This window comes from Mercurialis annua, linkage group LG7 (genome assembly GCF_937616625.2).
Source record: "Mercurialis annua linkage group LG7, ddMerAnnu1.2, whole genome shotgun sequence".
NCBI lineage: Eukaryota > Viridiplantae > Streptophyta > Magnoliopsida > Malpighiales > Euphorbiaceae > Mercurialis > Mercurialis annua.
This window is the reverse complement of record NC_065576.1, coordinates 37,053,465-37,074,588: the sequence shown is the minus strand read 5'-3', so window position 1 is coordinate 37,074,588 and position 21,124 is coordinate 37,053,465. Positions and strand designations below refer to the sequence as shown.

Here is a 21,124-nt window from a genome sequence, read left to right as displayed (position 1 = left end):
AAGAAGAAGAAAAAAATTGACGAAGAAAAAAAGAAACGCATGAGAAAAAAAGAAGAAAAAAAAGAAAAAAAAGAAGAGAGGAGAGAGAAAGAAAGAAAGAGGGAAATGTAAAATATGACGATTGTCATATGAGATATTTAGAGTAAAAAATTAATAAAAAGTAGGTATAATTATAATATAAACATAGAGTAAAAAAATAAAAGCATTAGAATTATGAGGTATTTTTTTTTGTATTGAGATAGAAAATTAAATTATTTTAAAAAATAATGTATTATTCTAATCTTCCCTAATATAGATATGTGGTGATCAAGCCAACAATTAGCCCAATTTTCTCAGTGGGCTCAAATCCATCAAAAACTAGTCCACTAAACAAAGCAAAACCCTAGCTACCCGTCTTCTAAATACCACCAAACCAGCTGAACAGCGAGCGAAAGACTCTGTTTCAGTTCGTTCAAAAATGGTGTCAGGATCGGGAATCCGCGCGAAGAGGGTGGTAGTAGACGCACGCCACCACATGCTGGGGAGGCTTGCGTCAGCCACGGCAAAGGAGCTATTGAACGGGCAGCACGTGGTGGTTGTTCGATGCGAGGAAATTTGCTTATCAGGAGGATTAGTGAGGCAGAAAATGAAGTACTTGCGGTTCCTTCGTAAGCGAATGAACACCAAACCCTCGCATGGTCCCATTCATTTCCGCGCCCCTGCTAAGATCTTTTGGCGCACTGTCCGTGGGTAAATTATTTCTTTATTGGTGTTATTTTGATAAATTGTTGTGTATAAATAATGAGAATTTTGTTATTTGTGTAGAATGATTCCGCATAAGACGAAGCGTGGGGAAGCTGCGCTTGCCCGGTTGAAGGTTTATGAGGGTGTTCCTCCACCGTATGATAAGATGAAGAGGATGGTTATTCCTGATGCTCTTAAGTGAGTGCTATTATGATGAAATTATGATCTTTTATTTGTGATTGGTGCTAGTTGAATTTTGTTTTGATTTTGATTGTTTTGTTGTTGATTGGTTGTGTAAATTAGGGTGTTGAGACTTCAGAGTGGACATAAATACTGCTTGTTGGGTCGTCTATCGTCTGAGGTTGGATGGAACCACTATGACACCATCAAGGTGAGTCTTTTACATCTTTTAGCACCCCGTGCTTAATCGACTTCTGTTTTTCTGTATTCGGATTAATGTGGTAGTACCTGTTATTGTCGAGATGAAATTTGTCATGGTTTTTAAACCGTTTTGTTACTATTTATCTACATATTCAATAGCAGATTTAGCATTTGATTACATTTATACTTTATCTCTGTTTGTGTGGAACTTCTTAGAATCATCTCAAGGTAGCATTATGGTTTCTTTGCGATTTTATGTTCTTTCAGCTAATTGGATGAATCTTCTTATCTTCGACCTCGACTATATTGTTAATCTATTTAATTGTCTGCCATCGTTTTCTCCCTTCGTTATGTTAATTCTGATATTTGGGCTGTAATAATAATGTTTAAAAAGTTGTTGTTAGAATGGTCCTATTTCTCCTTTAATCTTTTTTGATCAACAACTGAGCCGTACATCATGTATTTAATTTACAATTGGGGAACACAGGCTGTATTAGTGTATTAGATAAGTAGGTTGTATCTGGAGTTCATCTTCACAGTCTATGATTACGAAGTAAGAGTTTTTATTAGGAAAAAGCCAAAGCAACTAGGCAGTGATGACAACATGCAGATTTTATTTCTAATTATGAAATTTTGTGCAGGAGTTGGAGAATAAGAGAAAGGAAAGATCTCAGGTTATGTATGAGAGGAAGAAGCAATTGAACAAGCTCAGGGTTAAGGCTGAGAAGGCTGCAGAGGAGAAGCTGGGTTCCCAAGGAGAAATACTATCTGCTGTTACATACTGAAGTTCTGCTGATTATCTAGTGGCTTACAATTTTAGTTAGGATCAGTAGTTGATGGATTTCTTCAACACTTCAATTTTGTTTAAATTGTTAGTATTTGAATCTTTATTAGAATATCGGCATTGTTTAGTTCGCCTACTTGATTTTTATTGTTTTATGCCTAGACTCTTTCTTCACAATTTTCCTTATCGAAGCCATGGCTCTTTATTCTTATAGCAAGCCCGCATTTCTCTTCCTTGCTCCATTTGTTAATACGCTTCAATGCTTCTCTAATATGTTTCCTTCTATGATGAGCGGGAATAAAAAGGAAGCAACAAAGTTCATTATACTTTTTGAAATTGAGATAACAAAATTAAAGTCAAGTTTATGGCTTTGAAAAAATAATATACGAACTTGACATTTTGTCTAGTTTTATTTCTCGTTTTATCCCTTTTGATAAGGTGTCGGAAAATGATTAGAGCATCATTTATAAACTAGTGTTGGGTGGCGGAAAAGGAGTGAAATGATCTATAATGCTAAATTTAGAGTGTTTTTTTATTTTAAAGTCATGAGCTTAAATTTAATTGACTTTTTACCAGATTTGAGGATAAAATAAACTTTTGTTGAAAAAGGTTCGAGAGACTAAAAGAGTGATGGTATCGGATAACAAAGAACAAGAAAATGAATTTGTTCTTGAATTGATGAAAGTATATGTCCATTTTCGAGCTGATTTGGATGCATAGAGGTTTGACCTCAAATGTGTCAAATTGAAGAATCATAAAGAGCAAGGACCAAAACTATAGATCTAGTCTGAAGAATTTTCTTTGGTTGATTATGATTTATGAACCAGACAGTTTTTATGGTGCAATTGGTTTAATGATCTTCTCGGTCGAACTGGCCGGTTCAGTTCTTTAGACTATGGTTTAGAAGTTTAAGGAGGTTGACCTAATCATACACTGAAATATGAAAGAATTGATATTAACTGTTGATTTAGTTTTTCATCCACTAATTGATTGACATGTGACGCTATTGAAGGTCGATGTTACCCGGACTCTTCATTTTGTCTGCAAATTAGAGTTGTACATGACATAGCACCGACATGACATATGATATAAATCCAACTCTCCAATTAACATGTAAAGAGATAGAATTCATAAGAAGTTGCAATATCATGTGGTAAAAAAACCACATCATGTGTTGGGCATGGTTGTCAAACCCGAACGGACCAATCGGTTCGACCGGAAAACCCTCGAACCATTCGAGTTATTGGTTCGGTTAGCACTTAAAACCCTTTTATTAATAAACCCGGGATTTTCCTATCAAACCGGTCAGTTAACCGTTGAGTCGGAGTAATTTAACTGGAAAATTCGGATCCGGTTCGATCAACATTAGAAAAACCAACAAATGTACTTATCAAAAAAATAAATTAAACCACTGGTTGCCTTTTTAGTGTGGCAACGCACAGTACCATCATGCTAACATCATCCGTGTGTCCATATTTCTTATTCTGTAGTATAAATATCACTAATGGAGTTGTAATTTCACTTTTTTTATATTTTCAAAACACGGGTTTAATACCGGTTGGACCCCGGTTGAACTTTAAACCCTTAATCCTTTATTGGCATTGGTTCTAGTACCGGATCGGGTCTCACAACATTGGTGTCAGGTATGATGTTAATGTTTTGGTTTAAAAGTAAGACTATTTATAATTATAAGCTTTTAATTTAGTTATTATTTTAATTTTTACAACTAAATAAATACTTATGTCTAGTGTATATATATTTTCATACCTAAATACCGGAGTTCTATATCGGATCCATATTCCTATATTTTTACTTAAGAAAATTAGGATATACGGATATGTATCCATTTTGAATATCCATATCCGAGTCTATATAGACTAACTGAAGGTAATTAACAAATTAATGAATTAATATCCATTTAATCGTTAATAGATTGGCTATTACATTCGATTATATAACTTGTTATATAATTAATCGATGTAACAATTCAAGATGATGAATTAGGTTTATGTAAGAAATTTTTAAATATAAGCTGAATTTTTACGATTTTTTTAATTAATTAATATTGCAGCTTATGCTAATAGTTCTGCAGATATTAGATTTCTGAATCACCAAAAAAACTAGAATGAAAAAAGCTACATAGAGATAACTATTTAATTCCAGAACAAAACTCTCATTAAGTTCATTATCACTTCAAAAAACTAAAAAAAGAAAATTCCAAACATAACAAAACAAACATGAAAAAAAAAACTAACTAGATCTAATAACTAAAAAAAAATAAAAAATTAAGCTTTGGAAGATTTAATGAGAGCCTGAGCTTCAGAAGTTGAAGGAAGTGCAGGAATAGCTCCTTTCTGAGTAGTAGAAAGAGCTCCACAAGCATTAGCAAATTTCAAAACTTCCTTCAACTTCTCTTCATTCTCCAAGACACATTCATCTTCAGCAACAGCTACTAAAAACGCCCCAACAAAAGCATCACCGGCCCCGGTAGTATCCACCGTCTTCACCGCATATCCATCAACTTTCCCTTTGAAAGTCTTACTAAAATATCTGCACCCCTTCTCCCCGTCGGTAACCACGAGCAGCTTGAGGCGATCGTGATACAGCGACATAACGACTTCTTCGTTGTTCGGATCATCCTGCGTCAGGAATGCTACTTCATCATCGCTCACTTTGATGAAATCAGCTTCATTCCATATACTCTTAATTCCGTCTCTAGCCGCCTCGTGAGACGGCCAGAGCGGGAGTCTCACGTTCGGATCGTAGGATAGTAAGATTCCTGCGGCTTTTGCTGCTTTCATAGCGGCCATGTGAGCTGATCTGCTCGGCTCTGAGATTAAACTTATGGATCCGTAGTGAAATATCTTTGCCTGCTTGATTAAATTCATGTTCAATTCGGACTCTTTCAGCAACATGTCAGCACTAGGGTTTCTGTAGAACATGAATTCCCTTTCTCCATTCTTTTTCAATGTCACAAAAGCTAATGCAGTTCTCGCATTCTGATCGAATAATACTCCTTCGCAATTCACTCCGTTTTTCTTCAATATATCGACGAGCATATGCCCGAATTCATCCTCTCCAACCTATCACATCACAAAAACATATCAGATACGTAACACGAAAATAAAAAACGCTTAAACAAATAAATATAGAGTTTCCGAGTTTTAAAAGTTTTTCCATAAACGTAAACAAAACAACAGATTACATAGTTACCTTGCCGATGAAGGCAGAGTTGCCGCCAAGCTTGGTGATAGCACAAGCAACATTAGCCGGAGCACCGCCCGGTGCTTTAATGAAAGCACCGGATTCCGCCAAGGAAACACCAGCAACATCTGGTACAAAATCGATTAACATCTCTCCGAACGAAACTACTAAACCTGCAGGATTTGCTGTTGAGATCGTCATCTTTAACTTTTATCTTCTTCTTGAACTAATGTATGTGTATTTTTTTGCTTTGCAAGTAATGAAAAACCCTTATCATAAGTCTTGTCTATTTATAGAGAAATTTTGCTATGAAAAGATTTTATATTTTGTTAAACCATATCCGAAATAATTTTGGATATGGTCTACTAATATTATTCCTTAAAAAGCTCTAGTAAGTTTAGATGATCACGTGTGTTATTTATTTCTAAGATATTTGATTCCAACATTTAAAAAAAAGAAAGATATTTGATTCCTATTATGCGTAGGTTACAGAATTAATAATTATTTAGATTTATAATACCTTCTTTGGATTACTATTCAGGATAATCTATTAGGATTAGTTTAAGGGATATATAATCAATATCTTGTCGCCTGTTTGTTAAGGATAATTATTAGTTTTGCTTCTTTCGGATAGGAATAGTTTACATCTATTAATCTACATCTATAATCTATGATGAACAAGGATCACTTTACCCCCTAAATTTGGCGTTAAAATATTAAAAAAGTCAAAACTAACAAACCGGGATTATTTTTACTCTGAATTTGTGTAAATCGGATCAAAAACACCCTCTCCACTCTCGTCCCAGAGAGACACAATCTCTGGAATGTGATGGTTTTTTTTTGTCAAAATAGTTTTTGTTGGTAAAAAATTTAAAACGCTCCTAAATTTTTTTAATTTTTTTAAATTAACACATAATAATTTTAAGATAATAATTTAATCCCTATAATTTCAAGATTTTATATATCATATTAATATTAACTAAAAAACAGGGTTTTATTGTATCGTTCTCAGGGAAATTCTTACCTAGTCCCGGTCCATGAATTTTCCATGCACCTACCCAATGAGGTGTTAGAAAATCTAATATAATTTTCTCTCTTTTTTTATTATTTTTTCTTTCTTTTCATTTCTCTAACACCTTATTGGATAGGTCCATGAATTTTTCATGAACCCGGTCTTGGTAAGAACTTCCCTCGTTCTCAAGCGAGGAGGAGATCCTCCGCCTCGCCGGAAAAAAAAATTAAACAATCCCTAATTTAATTTGGTTTAATTAGAACTAATTATTATTTAATTATGATTAATTAGAGTAAATTATAATTTTTATGAAACTCACTCTCCGGTTAAGTCAAAAAATTTTTTTTATCTTGTTTACACAAGTTCAGGATATAAGTAATACAAGTTTGCTATTTTTAACTTTTTTAAAATTTTAACACAAGATAAGGAGGTAAAGTGATACTTTGTTCAATTAATCTATAATCTATGCATTTCTTTACCGAAAATATTGCTCCCGTTTTTTAGAATTCATATTTTTCTCCTTGTTTGGTAAAAAAACATCTATAATATGTAGCCCATAATATCTAAATATTTAATTATTTAATATTTTCAGTAAAAATATACTAAATTAAACAGGATTCAAATTCCAATATAAAAAAATATACCAATTAACAGTTTAATTTTAATGATGAAATATAACATATTTTACTAATACTAAAGGAGCAAAGGTAATAGGATTCTTATAAAATTAATTAATTATTATAATAATATATTTTGTTTAAGTTATTTATTAAAAAATTCTTCCCTTCAACCTAAAAAAATCAAACAAAAATTATCCGCCAAATTAGAATACCAATCTATATATTTGTTTGGTATTCCAATCGGTTCTTTCTATACAATTTGTAACTCTTCATTGAAAATTACAGAGGTATCTTTTTTCCTTGCCACTAATCTCCATTGAAAGTTACAGAGATATTTTCTTCCCAGGCCATTATTTCAATACTGACTTTTTATTGTCTCTTTTAGGTTGTCAAGCAATTTTGGGATCACGTCAAGGAAAAAGAATTGTAAGGTCTTTCACATTTTATAAGAGTTATATCAAATTAAGGACTGCTGGTTATCATATATTATCCTCTTTAATTTAATCTATAGCTGAGATAATCTTTATTTCAATTATCAATTCAGTTAAGTTTTCTACAACTCTCTTCTACTTACCATTAAGATACTATTCTTATATTTAGATGATTAAACTATTTTATTTTATTCTTATATTTTCATTTGTTAATTGATCAATTTACACCATTTTGTTATTTTACTAATTGCCCACATTGGATTAATTATAGATTCAATCTTTGGGCAATTGAAATATAGTTACCGCGTTTCAAAAATTGCGGTATTTGACAAGCTTCGATTATGACGAGCTTCAGTTAAGTATGGTGTTTGATTTCCCTAATGAAGTGAACAGATCTTCATGTGTATGTATTAAATAAGCTATGTTACAGCACTGAATACAATTTTTAAGATAAAATCCTTTAACTCATTGCCAATCATTTTCGATTCACTTGGCTAGACTAGGTAACATAACAATATAAGTGTTTTTTTTATTAAATTTCTCTATTTATCTCTTTTGAAATGTTAGCCAACCCACTTTCTGTCTTTATGTTTCTTGTGGCGTGGGGGTGGGTTAGCAATTCTATAGAAAATTTTGGATTCTAACTTCCTGATAATTATTACTACTGTTAAGGTTCCTTATAATAACCTAAGATATTAACAAAATTTACAGCATTATTTTAACAGGACTTTAAAGAGTAGGTGGAAAACTCCTTTCTTTTATACTTAATAAATTTGTTTGCAGCATATAATTCTCTTATAATTTTTTTTGCAGAAGAATGTTATTTTTCTTATATACATGTAATCACGTGTTTTTGACCCTTCTATTAATTATAGAAAATTTTGGATTTAATAACAATAAAACATTTGAGTGTCTCGGGTTTCTTTGAACTATTTTAAGCCACCCATTTTTAAGAAAGGCTTAACCCCTGAAAAACCCTCACCTTTCAATCCCTCTTCGTTTGCACCCTCACCTTTCAAAATTTCCAATTTTACCCAAATTATCACCTTTCATTTTCAATTGCACTCTAAAAATATTAAATTGGGCTTTTGTCACTAGAAAAAACTTGAAATCGATACTTTATATTTTAATTCATGTTCTAAATAGTCCTTAATGTTTAAATTTCAACAACAAAACCATATTTAATGATATTTTTAATTGATTTTTATTTTATATAAAAAAAATTAACTTTTAAAATTTTAAGAAATATGGTTTTACTGTTGAAATTTAAACATTGAGGACTATTTAGAATATGAATTAAAATAAAAATTATCGATTTGAACTTTTTTATAGTGAAAAAGGACTAATTTAATACTTTTAGGGTGCAATTGAAAATGAAAGGTGAGAATTTGGGTAAAATTGGAGATTTTGAAAGGTGAGGGTGCAAACGAAGAGGGGTTGAAAGGTGCGGGGGGTTTTCAGGAAATTAGCCTTTTAGAAAATGTACCATCAACTTCAATTTTAATCTTTTATTAGATCAGTAAAACTTTTTCAATGCTAATTCAATATCTTTATCATATTTCATTTATATTTTCTTCATTTTTACGAGTTTGGGAACAAAAAAAAAAACGATTTAAGTCATTAATCAACATCAGTGGCCATCTTAATTATACTTTAATTTTTGATCATGAGTTAAAAATATGAACTTTGAAAGTCTTTATTTTCTGAGTTTGATTTATTCATTTACATGTGGTGATTAGTGTAGTATTATCACTATTCTTTTATTCAGCAATATTAACATTTAATTGGTTAAATTTGATTAAATAGACATATTTATGCAGAATTACAAGATTAATATGAGTTTAGCATATGCTTTTTGGTGTGGGTTTTAATGGTTTTCGACCATTTATTTGTTTTGGTTCATCATGTTTATAAATACTTGGTTTTTTTACTTTTTTTTTTAAATAATAGTTGCGTTAATTGTAATTAACCCACATAACTATAAACATCTAGCCGAAAGTTTTAAGCGTTTCACAGTCTTTTGTTATATTTACATCTTATGATCTTAAGAAGTGTTCTTATATTTTTTTCCTGAGGAAAAGTGTTCTTATTAACTACTAAATAGATTTGTTATTTTTTTAAGGCCTAATACCTCAAAAAATCTCAACCTTTTGGCCCCTTTTCAATTTTACCCTGACGTTGAAAATTGATCAATTTTACCCTATTTTGCATTTTTTCGTTCTAATTGTACCCTATTTTTTAATTTTTTATAATTTTTTATTTAAATGATGAAATCATTTAATTAACTAAGTTTAAAGATAAAATTAAATTTATTTCCATTCAAAAAAGTACAAATAAGTCTTTTATTTTTAAAAATTAACTAAAAACCATAATCAAATTAAAACTAATTTAAATTCTTAATTAATTTAGCTAAATATAAATAAATTTTTAACATATACAATTAATATATGCTAGACATGGAGAACGTTTTTTAATTTTTCCAAACGAAAAAATGACAATTTAATATTTCGGGGTACAATTAAAACACAAAAATGCAAAATAGGGTAAAATTGACCAGTTTTCAACGTCAGGGTAGGATTGAGAAGGGGCTAAAAGGTCGGAATTTTTTTGAGGCATTAGGCCCTTTTTAAAATAAAATAAATTTGATTTTTTTTATTAATTCATAAAGTATGAAATATTAGTTTTTTTGCAATTATCGATATACATTTACTTTTAAAAATAAATTTGATTTTTTTTATTAATTCATAAAGTATGAAATATTAGTTTTTTTGCCATTATCTTAGCCTTATTATCTTAACATTACTATGATTATTAGAATACATTAGAATAGATTTTAATTTATTTTGTTTTATTAGTTCATAGATTATAAATTTTATTGATTATAAATTATTTATATTACCTTTTAAAATTTAGTAATACTTTAAATTATATATAAATTTGATTCCGCGCAAATGCGCGGGTTTACGACTAGTATGTAAATAATTTGCTAAATGAACGGTAGCAATATAGAACGATAAAACTTACAAATTAAAATTACTTCCCTTTAGTAGCAACTAAAATAATATAAGTATTACTTTGATTTTGTAGAACACATAACTGAAATGTCGGGATCCTTTAAAATAAGACAAGATTATTTATATTAAAAAATAACAAAAAAAATCTAATTTAATTTTACCTAATAAGTGGAGGAGTTCCACCAATTGACAACGGAAGGCAGGAGGAGACCCCTCTTGCAAAAGAAACAATCAAGAAAAAATTAGAGATACAGTGTAATAAAAATATTAGTGACGCTCAACTTCACATATTAACGTAAATTGAATATTAATATCCCTTCAAGTTTTTTTTTTTCTAAGCCAAAAATAATAATATATAAATAAATAAAAAGAATAATAATTCCATGAAGATAAACATTAAACATTTGTATATGAACTTTTCCAGGTTACTCGCCTCTTTAAACTCCATAAATTAATTTATGTCAACCACAGTTAATATCCCTTAAATTAATTCAAAATTTTATCACTTAACAAGTATAAGGTTAAGTCTTAGTATTTTTTTTTACCGTAAATTATAGAGTTAAATGCAAATTCATATACCAATTTTGACCTGATTTTCAATTATAGCATAAACTTTTAAACTTGGCGATGTCGGTAATGAACTTTGCACTTTTAGCAAATCGATACGCCAATTATTTTTCGGGACAATTTTGCTGAGTTGGAGGCCGGAAAGAACACGTATACTGACGTAATGAATTTCAGTATTTGTCACGTAATTTGGCACGTTTGCAAATGAAATCATAAACTTTAACGTAATTTGCAATTACAACACTAATTTTAAATTTTTGGTAAAAACAGGCAACAACTTTTACTTTTTGGCAAATCAATGCACCGTTTATTTTCCAATTTGTCAGCCTACATGGCAATCCGACTTCCAACTCAGCAAAAATGTCCCGGAAAAATAGTGATGTATTGATTTGTCAAAAGTGCAAAGTTCATTACCGACCAAATTTAAAAGTTTATGTTGTAATTGCAAATTAGGTTAAAGTTGGTGTATGAGTTTGTATTTAACCCTAAATTATACTATCATATTTTGCACAAGTTCGTATTCAATGTCAGAAATTAATTTGAAAAGTAAACCAAAAATGACGTTTAGTTTGATTTTTTGAATGAAAAAATTAGTTGAATAACTAAACCCAACATGCACTTTCCTTGTAAAATCACTGACCATCTTGTTAGAAAAAAACCGTAAAGAGCATATTGTTTAGGTTCTTCAGTTTTCTATCATGTATATTAAATTTATTGAGCCAAATCGAGTTGATTATTGCTAATTGTTGGGTTAAATATTTTTTGTCACTATAGTAGTGTTTTTACAAAACGGTTACCGAATTATAAAAAGTTACAAAAAAGTTAGTGAACTATAGTGTTATTACAAAAAGGTTACCGAACTATAAAAAGTTATAAAATGGTTACTTAACTATAGTTATGTTTATAAAACGGTTATCGAACTGTTGTTGTTTTACGAAAAGGTTATCTTACTATACATATTTTCCTTTTCCACATAATCAAGATGGTAACCATTTGTAAAAAAAAAAAGATACTCTAATAACTGTTTTGTAACATTTTATAATTCGATAACCGTTTTCTAAAAAAGCTATAATTCAGTAATTATTTTGTAACTTTTTATAATTCGGTAACTGTTTAGTAAAAACACTATAGTTCAGTGACCCAAAAACTATTTAACTCGCTGATTGTTATCTTCTCATGGTTTTGTCAACTTATTTGCTTCGACATTGAATGACAAGATAAGATAGTTGCTCCCAAGGGACCTAGGGATTTCGGATGGGATCCAATCTTTCAACCTGATGGCTATGATCAAACGTAAGAACAAGATATTTTCTAATACTGTCAAAGTTTCTCTATTTGTTTATTTAGATACAGTATTAATCTGAATTTCTATTTTGATCTTCACTTTAGTTTTGCTGAGATTTCCCAGAAAGAGAAAAACAAGATCTCTCACCGCTACCGGACACTTTCTCTTGTGAAAGCTCATTTTGCCGATGGGGGATATGAATTTCAGATAGAGGATTCTAATGAGAATGACTAGAATGATCATGCTGCTCCTGCACCTGGCAATGATCAAGCGGACAGGAGTAAGCCTTCTCTCTTAACATTTTAGCTTTTTAATCGAAGCTATAACACTCGGCTCTTAATATAATCATGTCCTATTTTCAGGGAAAAGGTAGGAGGATGGGGAGTCGGAGATAATCGAACATGAAGCTACTAAAACAGAAAAAAAGTTGAAGGAGGCTGAGAAGTAGAATCACCGATGATCTTTATATAATCTGCTGCTTTTTGGCGTTATGAGAAACACAACTTCTCCGTTTAATTTAAATACAGATTTTCGACTATTGGATTAGTACAAGCTTGTTTCTTTCTTTTTACGCTATTACGAGGCTACCTGAGTAATAGTAGATCATTAGAGCTTTCTATCAAATTTTTTTAAAATTATATAACTTAATTAAGTCATTTATTTTTACCGTTAAAGTTTTGGTATGCCGTTGTGTTATGTGATTTACTGTTTATTTTAATTTTTTGATGATTAAATTTCTGTCTTTCTTCCAATAACAAAACCACATTCCGAAAGCCTCTAATTCAAGCAATTTCCAAACCGTCAAAAGCTCTCCATACTTCCGCTTGAAGGATTGAAAGACATCTAAAAAATTAGGGTTAAAGATTCTGGGGGTCACACAACTTTCGCCAAGTTGCAAAATGGTCACTGAATTTCAAAACATTACAAAATGGTTGTCGTATTCACTATTAGCAAACTTCTGGTGGTTCCTAAATGATTTCCGATGCTGATCGAGTCACGCTCCCCTCCTTTGCCATGTCAGCCAACAATATTTTGAGGCATCCACCTCATCTCTTCTTCCCTATTTTTTTATTCATAATTTAATTTATAATTATTATATCCTAATTAAACACAACTACCCTAATTAAATTAATTTTAACCATAATTAAATTAAAATTAACCATATTCAAACAAAACTACATGAAACCCTAATCTACACAATGAGCTGCCACCGCCGCCTATCCTCACATCGTCGGCTTCCACCTTTCTTCATTGCTGCAAAATGAACGAGCAAAAGATAAAATATACAGCAGCAGTGTGTTGGATGAGGAGCGGCAGTTAACGGCAGCAACATGTGTTTTGAACAAGGAGCAACGTTGAACGGCAGCAGCAACAATGGCGGAGGAGCAGTGTTGAACGGCAGAAATAGCAACGAAGAACGACCTAAGGCGGCAAGACGAGCACAGAGGAGTTAGGCGGTAAGACGATGCTAGTCGGAGGTTTTTGGAATTTAATTTTTCTAGTGGCTGTGGGTGGTTGGTTGTAGCTATGGGTGTCATTTTGGTTGTTGGTTGATGTAGGGTGGTTCTGGGTTGTGGTTGTGGGTGGTGTGGGTGGTTGCTGGTTGCTGTTAGGGTGGCTGTGGGTGGTTGCTGGTGGCTGTAGATGGTAGATTTGTCCTTGTGAAGAAGGAGAAGATGACATGTAAAATGAGTGAGGAAAAAAATGACGTGTAAAATAGAGAATGGAGTGACTCAGCTTCCGGTGGCCATGTGTGATTATTAATACCGGAAATCATTTAAAGACCATCGGAGATTCACTTAATAGGAGCACGGTAACCATTTTGTAACGTTTGAAATTCACTGACTATTTTACAATTTAGCGAAAGTTGAGCGACCCTCAGAATCTTTAACCCAAAAAAATTAACATGAAGACTAATATACAACATTAAATGTGCAACATGCTAAAGTTTGAAAATAGTGAGGAAGTGGAGAAATAAAATTTCAAGATGCTTCCGTTTTACAGTTTTATTAAACTGATATAACGACTTACCATATTGATAATCCCGTATTGATAATTGATTGAGAGAGTTCACTTTTATAATGTTGTGCCTTAGAATATAAATATTCTTCTTCTAAAAATATTGTCAGCAATTTAAAATTTATTTTTTGAAATAATTAACTATTTAGTAAATTTAAAATAATTAGTTCTTACTTTTCAACAATAAGATTAATTATTCATTTTAATGAAACAATTTCAATTTTTAATTAAATTTATAAAAGGTGCGGACACACCCTTATTTTTTAAAATGCCATATAATAGTCCCTTTTCCTGATAAATTGCACTTTTATCTTTTTAATTCCCTTCTACATCCATAAAAATGTGGGTAAAATTGACTACTCTAACATATTTTCACCTTTGAGTACTAAGCTATAAATAAAGGGGTCAAAAGACAATGTTTGTGCTATTATATCATGCACGTGGCAAAATACGATTTGCTAAAAAGGATTGAAAAACCGTTATGTATAACTAACTTGCCTGCAACGAAGCTTGAAACGAACTTTAATATTACAAACTCGGAGAAGCAGCCCTGTAATTTAGAGTTTACTTCTAAAGAAAAATCAAGAAACCACTACAAAATCTCTCATTTTCCTTTCTGTTTTTAAAGAAAACAAAACTATAATGGATACTGATAGCAAGCAATCGAAGGAAAGTTCGTCTGATGTTAAGGTAAAGTGAATCTTTAAACATTCTGTTTGGCTTCTTGGAAAAGAAAATGTAGCCTGAAATCTTGTTATGCTTTTGGTTATTTCATGCTTTTATTTACATGTTTATGGTAAATAAATTTTGCATGCGATTCCTGGAATTTCAAGTGTTCAATTGGTCATTTTCTTGTTTGGATACATTAGGAAGAAAATTTATTTTGCTAATTGTTTGCTATACAATCTTGACGTGTTTTAGGGTTTTGTATCTTGAAAGATATGGTGTAGATTACTGTTTGGTTCGCAAGAAAATAATCAAGAACTCAGTTTTGTGCCTCTGGTTGGGTCCTAGGGTAATTTCTTGTATTTTTCATTTTGTTGAACAACTAGCAAAACTGTATTAGAAATGCAGCCCTTGGATGCTAACAAGTTTTAAGAATCAAGATTCTTCTTTTATCTGATGTTTAGTTTAATTTGTTAAGTAATATTAGTTCTTCATTATAAATTATCCCCTTTTCAGAACTCAACTGTTAAGGAACTTGTTGACAAGAATAATTCTGTGGAAGAGGATGAAGGAACTGCTATTCTTGCCGGTGCCGGTGAGGAAAAAGTCGGTGGTGCTGCTGATAATTTGGGTAACACTGGTGCAGTTGATAACGATAATGGCGAGGGTGATGCTGGTGATAATGGTAATGGCGAGGGTGATGCTGGTGATAATTTAGGAGAGGGTGGTGCTTATGATGACGGTAACGGCGTCGGTGATGCTGGGAATAATTTGGGCGACGGTGGTGCTATTGATGACGGTAACGGCGTCGGTGATGCTGGGGATAATTTGGGAGACGGCAATGCTAATGATGACGGTATCGGCATCGGTGATGCTGGGGATAATATGGGTGACGGTGGTGCTAATGATGACGGTAACGGCAACGGTGATGCTGTGGAAAATTTGGGTGACGGTGGTGCTAATGATAACGGTGACGGTGACGGCGGTGCGGGTGATAATAATTTGGATAACGGCGGTGCGGGTGATAATAATTTGGATAACGGCGGTGCGGGTGACGACGAGAACGGTAACGGAGGTGGTGAACATTGGGCTATACGAATAATTAATTTGTGGGGACCGGCAGTGCTAGTAGTAACGCTGTTGGCAATGTTGGCGCTGTTAATAACGGTGTACGTGCTCAAGGCGCAAAAACATAAATAGACAGTTTAGCTTGTTATGAGATATTGGGTTAGCTATTATTGTTTTTTTAGCTAAGTGAAAGTAGGGGCAGAGTTGTAATTGTATTTGGAGTTGACAGATTTTAATATCTTAATCACCTTCTTAAATAAATAACCACAATCATTGGATTAAATAATTACTCTTAATTCATTAGTTTACGGACTGAATTCTTTTTTTACGCTTTCAAATTACGATTTTTCTGTTTGAAATATTGTTTTAACATGCTATAAGTTTTTAAGAATATATTACTTTGACAAGTAACATAGAAATCTGATGGTATTTGAAATTTAGTATAAATTATAGGGTTAATTACTATTACTCCGATGAAATTTGGTCTTAAATACTACTTTCCTTATGAGTTTTAAAAAAAACAACTATTTTCCCTTTCAATTTTATGTTCAGCTAGGGGATGTTAATTAAAAAAACACAAATATCATAAAAAATAGTCGTTTTTCAAAATTTATGGGGATAGGATTACGGATCAAATCTTATAAGGGTGATAGTAATTAACCCTAAATTATAAATGTTCTTCCAAATTCCAGGTCTATATATTCCTTCATTCACTAAATAAATAATTAGATGTTTGAACAGTGACTGAGTCAGGATTTCATTATAAGAGGGCCAAATTGTAATATATTATAGGCCTAATTACTTAAAAACCACCCATCTTATAATTTTTTTTCATTTATACAATGACTTAGGAAAATTTTCAATTGTACCCTATTTTCGATTTTTATGTTTCATTTGTACCCCAAAATTAAAAAATTTGATAATTTAATTAATTTAAGGATGAAAATATTAAATACAAGATACATAAATAATTAATATTAACGTTTTATCAGAATATAGATTAAAAATGAAGGACTAATTTAAACTTTTTTTCAAAAGAAAATAGATCAATTTAACTCATTAGGTAGAGATGAAACATAAAAATCGAAAATAGGGTACAATTGAAAATTTTCCTAGGTCATGATATAAATGAAAAAAAGTTATAAAATGAGTGGGTTTTAAGTAATTAGGCCTTTATTATATACTCCCTCCGTCCCAATAGAGTTGTCCACTTTACCTTTATCACACAGTTTAAGAAAAACAATTATTGTTTGTGGGTTTTGTGAATTTTTACTTACTTTTCTTGTCATACCCCTATTTAATATCGGGCCCACTTGCAATTTATTTTCAATTTACTCATCAGTGAATTTTAAATAGGGGTAATATAGAAAAACTAAGTGTAAAAATTAGTTAATTTTTGAAAGTGGACAAGTATTTTGGGACAAAAAAATTTCTCAAAGTGGACAACTCTATTGAGATGGAAGGAATATGAAGTATGCAATCTTAAAAATTAGGGGGGGGGGGGGTTTAAATTGTAAATAATAAAAAATATTGGTGCTAATTTTAACAATTTTGAAAATTAGAGTGCGGTTATAATTAAGGGGTGTGTTAAAATTTAATTGACTCAAAACTTCATCCCTAACCTTTGCCGCCGGCCAGCCACCAAAGCAAGCTCCACAATGGCTGTAAGTAGTCTTATTTACTTGTATTTTTTCCGTGTTTGCTTCAAGAAACTTCATCTTCTGTAATTTATATATCTTTTGGTGCTGAATAATTTTTTTCATGAGTTGCAGACTATACCAGTTAATCCAAAGCCATTCTTGAACAACTTGACCGGGAAGACTGTTATAGTCAAACTTAAATGGGGCATGGAATACAGAGGTCAAAACCTAATTCAATTTTGTTTTGTATTTTAACACTAATTGCCTCTAATTTTGAAATGTTGCTGTTTTTTTAGGGTTTCTTGCGTCAGTTGACTCATACATGAACTTACAGGTACTGCTTCTTCACTTAGCCTATCTGCTCTGTTAGTTTAGAGGGGAGAAAAACCAGAGATAAATAAAAGAGAACTAGGTTTGCACTGTCTTTGGAACTAATTCTGATTATTTTGGACTACTGGAATAAGATTTGGACTGGGTTCTGGGAATATTGCAGTGCTGTTTGGCTATGAGAAGAGAGAATTTTGTAATGATGTGGTTTAAATAATCTACCTCATGTAATTGGCTTAGAATGATACAGTCGAGCTGTTGGAGTTTCTCTCGTGCATTTTAATTTGACTATATTATGTCTTTTGGGTGTCCTTTCTCACCTTCTTTGCTCAATGAATCTGATTGCAGCTAGGCAACACCGAAGAGTTTATTGATGGACAATTCACTGGAAACCTTGGGGAGATTTTGATCAGGTAAGTTAAACCGAATTGACTAGTTTCCGTGTCTTATTACTTGATGTCTTTATTGTGTGAAACTTTGTGCAATTGCCAAGTGTGTATGTTAACCTAAAAATTATTTTTAAATGCTGGAAAGATGGATGGAAATGGTTATTTTTATCCATCTTCTCAGAAAACTGTTGATAAGCTTTAACTTAAAGATTTTAATTTGGACAACCAAATAAAAAAACTGATAGACTAAATGCCTTTGTTTCATTTTCCGTTCACCGAGATGGTCCCCCATGCTTTTATCATGGTGATGAATCTCACCATGGTTAGGGGTGTTGGTGGGGGCTGGGGTGCGGGAAGGGGTGAGAAACCCAGTCTTTCTTGTATGCAACTCATCAACATGTCTAAGAAAGATAAGCATCGAAGCCGCAGTGCCTCTATTGGCTGGCTTTGACATTGCTTTTTCTAGATTCAGTTCTCTATCACCCACTTATTATGAACTGTGACAAACTAGAAGAACTAATTTGCTATGGAAAGTTAACAGGATACTATGAAAATCCAAATTAATCTACTTGCAAACTTGAAATCCTTCAGTAATTAGATTTACGAAATATAAAAAATATGCAATGCCCTTCTCTTTACATTTCTAGAGGATATTTTAGAAAGTGGATGTCCATTGTTTAAGACTCTTTTGATAAACTGTAGCAGTGCAAAGAATGGTTTTGAAGTTCTGGAACAATATACACTATGTATCTAACTGAGTTTCATTTGTTTGTATGCAATATTATAATATTTGGCATATTGAATGATTATTTTGAGACAAACAGTATGCAAAAATTACTATTTATTGCCTAACTGAAGCTGTAAAAATCTGTGCAATCTTTTGATGAAAAATGTTGAAATCCAAAGAAATTACCCATGGCAACTGTTTCCAATGTCGGAACACCATTAGAATGCTGCATAATATTTTCCCCAAAGTTAATGGTGTTTAAATTTCTTGTCTTATATCTGCAGATGCAACAATGTTCTGTATCTTCGTGGTGTGCCAGAAGATGAAGAAATAGAAGATGCGGATCGCGACTGAGTAATGTATTTGAGATGTAATTGAAATAGTAGAACTTTAAGCCACAGTTGGTACAGATTTGTAGCTCAATTCTGAAATTGCGCGACACATGTACCGTGTACCTTAACTAGTTGAGATGGCTTAACTTTTTGCATTTAATAGAGTACATGTGAAACATTTCTTGGTCAAAAATTATGTTCAACCTTCAAACTTAAGTTATAGCTTGATTAGATGCATAGTAGTCTCATTTCACTATTTTTCGCACAATCATTTCCTATCAATCATCAGTTTTTACTTGTGATTTCATACCAAATTGGTGCACAAATTTAGGATGAACAAAATACAATCTGTTTTTAAAAAATAAGCTACTCTTAGATTCAAATTACCCTACACTAGGGTCTGATTCTTCTATGGCCCCTAATAAAATCCTTTATGGGTTGGCTTCATCTTCTTGCCTTGGTACTGGATAAACTCCTCCTGCACTAACAAAAATGGTACATAAACCCAACACTTTCGATTTTTCCATTTTGTTACTGTCTCTGAGTCTACTGCAGGTTTCTTGAGTTTATCCTGCGGTTGAACGACAAGTTTTACCGATTCATCCAACATATCATCGGTTTCTGATAGTAATAGATAACTAGAGGAACCACTACCACCAATATTGATGCTGCTGCTCTTGGAAGGCTTTCGGATGTAAAACTAGTAGCTGGAAAAGTGAGGTTTGACGGGACTCAACCTGGGTCTGATTCTTTAATCAATGAGGTTTGTACCATATAACTTGTAATGGTGAACTTTAGGTCTATACTCTTATCTCACATGGGAAGAACATAATCTTTTACGGTAATAGGTTATAATCATAAAATTTGAAGTTTCAAAAGTGTTTTCTTGCCATGTGTTTTCAGGTTTATCTGTTGCCGCAAATTCGTCATCAGAATCTTGTGGGTGTGCAAGGATTTTGTTACGAATCAAAGCAGAAAATACTAGTCTATGAGGATCTACCTGGTGGATCACTGGCTGATCACCTCTATGGTATATGCTATCAATCAATAAATACCACCTTTTGCACCCAGTTGAAAACTTTTAAACCTCTATTTTATGTGCCCGACAATTCCCCATTTTGCCATTATCAAGGTCCCAACAGTTGAAAAGTTTTCTGGGCTTGTAGACTGAAAATTGCCGTCGATTCTGCTAAGTGTATGCGTATTATTAAACTCATATGAAAACCTTCAAGTTTTAACTTGTATGCTATGTTTGGTATTTGGTATACAATGACTATTTCTTATTTTGGTTTATGGAATAGAAATTCCATGGAAGGTCGAAGTTTTTTAAGACATTAGGCCTTGTTAAAATAAGCTTTACTGATGTTTGCTTTGATTACGAATTGGAAAAATTGAAAGGTAGCTTTCCTTCGAGGGAAAGACACATGATGTGGTGAATTTTATTTTGAAAGCAAACCTAATTAATATGCGCCTTCTTTAAGCATTCCATTATGCCTCATTATTACTTGCCCACATAAATTAATTAAGTAATCTTAAATCATTATCTTGTTTAGCTTACCAATTAGGTCCATTTAAATTCCACTTTTAGTGATTAATGAAATTCTTAATTTTTTTTGAGTTGATGTTGTCATTTTTTCTGTCTTAATATAACAAAAAAAAATGACATGACAATATCATTATATTCGAGGACAGAACCAACAGTGACGGAGCTAGAATTTCAACATAAAAAAAGGCCAAATTGCAATATATAATATATAAAGTAGGCAATTTTAGAAATTAGGAAGGGTTAAACTGTAAAATACTAAAAATATTAGTGCTAATTTTGACAATTTTAAAAATTGGGAGGGATCATCACATTCCCATGCCTCCCCTTCCTTCCGTCATTGCAACCACCCTTTTATATAACTCCGTTAGTGATTTCATTTTGAGGAGGGA

The 21,124-nt window shown here is 32.1% G+C and overlaps 4 protein-coding genes across 4 annotated transcripts; 3 read left to right on the top strand and 1 right to left on the bottom strand.

Annotated features, from left to right (window-relative positions):
* The first annotated feature begins 366 nt into the window (after positions 1-366).
* On the top strand, positions 367-2,015 carry LOC126657808 (60S ribosomal protein L13a-3-like). Its single transcript, XM_050352591.2, has 4 exons — positions 367-729; positions 805-921; positions 1,027-1,114; positions 1,746-2,015. The coding sequence occupies exons 1-4, from the start codon at positions 458-460 to the stop codon at positions 1,887-1,889; spliced, it is 621 nt and encodes a 206-aa protein (XP_050208548.1). The 5' UTR covers positions 367-457; the 3' UTR covers positions 1,890-2,015.
* Positions 2,016-4,040: 2,025 nt separating this feature from the next.
* Positions 4,041-5,367, bottom strand: LOC126655002 (probable fructokinase-5). The gene is made up of 2 exons (XM_050349009.2): positions 5,102-5,367; positions 4,041-4,971 (listed from the first exon to the last, which is right to left on the bottom strand). Exons 1-2 carry the CDS (start codon positions 5,291-5,293, stop codon positions 4,174-4,176), a joined length of 990 nt encoding a protein of 329 aa, XP_050204966.1. The 5' UTR covers positions 5,294-5,367; the 3' UTR covers positions 4,041-4,173.
* A 9,222-nt stretch (positions 5,368-14,589) lies between these two features.
* On the top strand, positions 14,590-16,046 carry LOC126656352 (uncharacterized). Its single transcript, XM_050350898.2, has 2 exons — positions 14,590-14,730; positions 15,223-16,046. The coding sequence occupies exons 1-2, from the start codon at positions 14,683-14,685 to the stop codon at positions 15,904-15,906; spliced, it is 732 nt and encodes a 243-aa protein (XP_050206855.1). The 5' UTR covers positions 14,590-14,682; the 3' UTR covers positions 15,907-16,046.
* Positions 16,047-17,325: 1,279 nt separating this feature from the next.
* On the top strand, positions 17,326-19,405 carry LOC126654690 (probable small nuclear ribonucleoprotein F). Its single transcript, XM_050348633.2, has 5 exons — positions 17,326-17,438; positions 17,547-17,634; positions 17,711-17,748; positions 18,090-18,154; positions 19,142-19,405. Exons 1-5 carry the CDS (start codon positions 17,433-17,435, stop codon positions 19,209-19,211), a joined length of 267 nt encoding a protein of 88 aa, XP_050204590.1. The 5' UTR covers positions 17,326-17,432; the 3' UTR covers positions 19,212-19,405.
* Positions 19,406-21,124: the final 1,719 nt, after the last annotated feature.

Bases quoted from the DNA above. Each gene is read 5' to 3' on its own strand.
- LOC126657808 (XM_050352591.2), top strand. From the start codon at position 458: ATGGTGTCAGGATCGGGAATCCGCGCGAAGAGGGTGGTAGTAGACGCA. The intron at 922-1,026 runs GTGAGTGCTATT...TGTGTAAATTAG, and splicing joins GTTATTCCTGATGCTCTTAA to GGTGTTGAGACTTCAGAGTG. The intron at 1,115-1,745 runs GTGAGTCTTTTA...AATTTTGTGCAG, and splicing joins ACCACTATGACACCATCAAG to GAGTTGGAGAATAAGAGAAA.
- LOC126655002 (XM_050349009.2), bottom strand. From the start codon at position 5,293: ATGACGATCTCAACAGCAAATCCTGCAGGTTTAGTAGTTTCGTTCGGA. The intron at 4,972-5,101 runs GTAACTATGTAA...GTGATGTGATAG, and splicing joins ACTCTGCCTTCATCGGCAAG to GTTGGAGAGGATGAATTCGG.
- LOC126656352 (XM_050350898.2), top strand. From the start codon at position 14,683: ATGGATACTGATAGCAAGCAATCGAAGGAAAGTTCGTCTGATGTTAAG. The intron at 14,731-15,222 runs GTAAAGTGAATC...TCCCCTTTTCAG, and splicing joins AAAGTTCGTCTGATGTTAAG to AACTCAACTGTTAAGGAACT.
- LOC126654690 (XM_050348633.2), top strand. The intron at 17,635-17,710 runs GTCAAAACCTAA...CTGTTTTTTTAG, and splicing joins ATGGGGCATGGAATACAGAG to GGTTTCTTGCGTCAGTTGAC. The intron at 17,749-18,089 runs GTACTGCTTCTT...ATCTGATTGCAG, and splicing joins ACTCATACATGAACTTACAG to CTAGGCAACACCGAAGAGTT.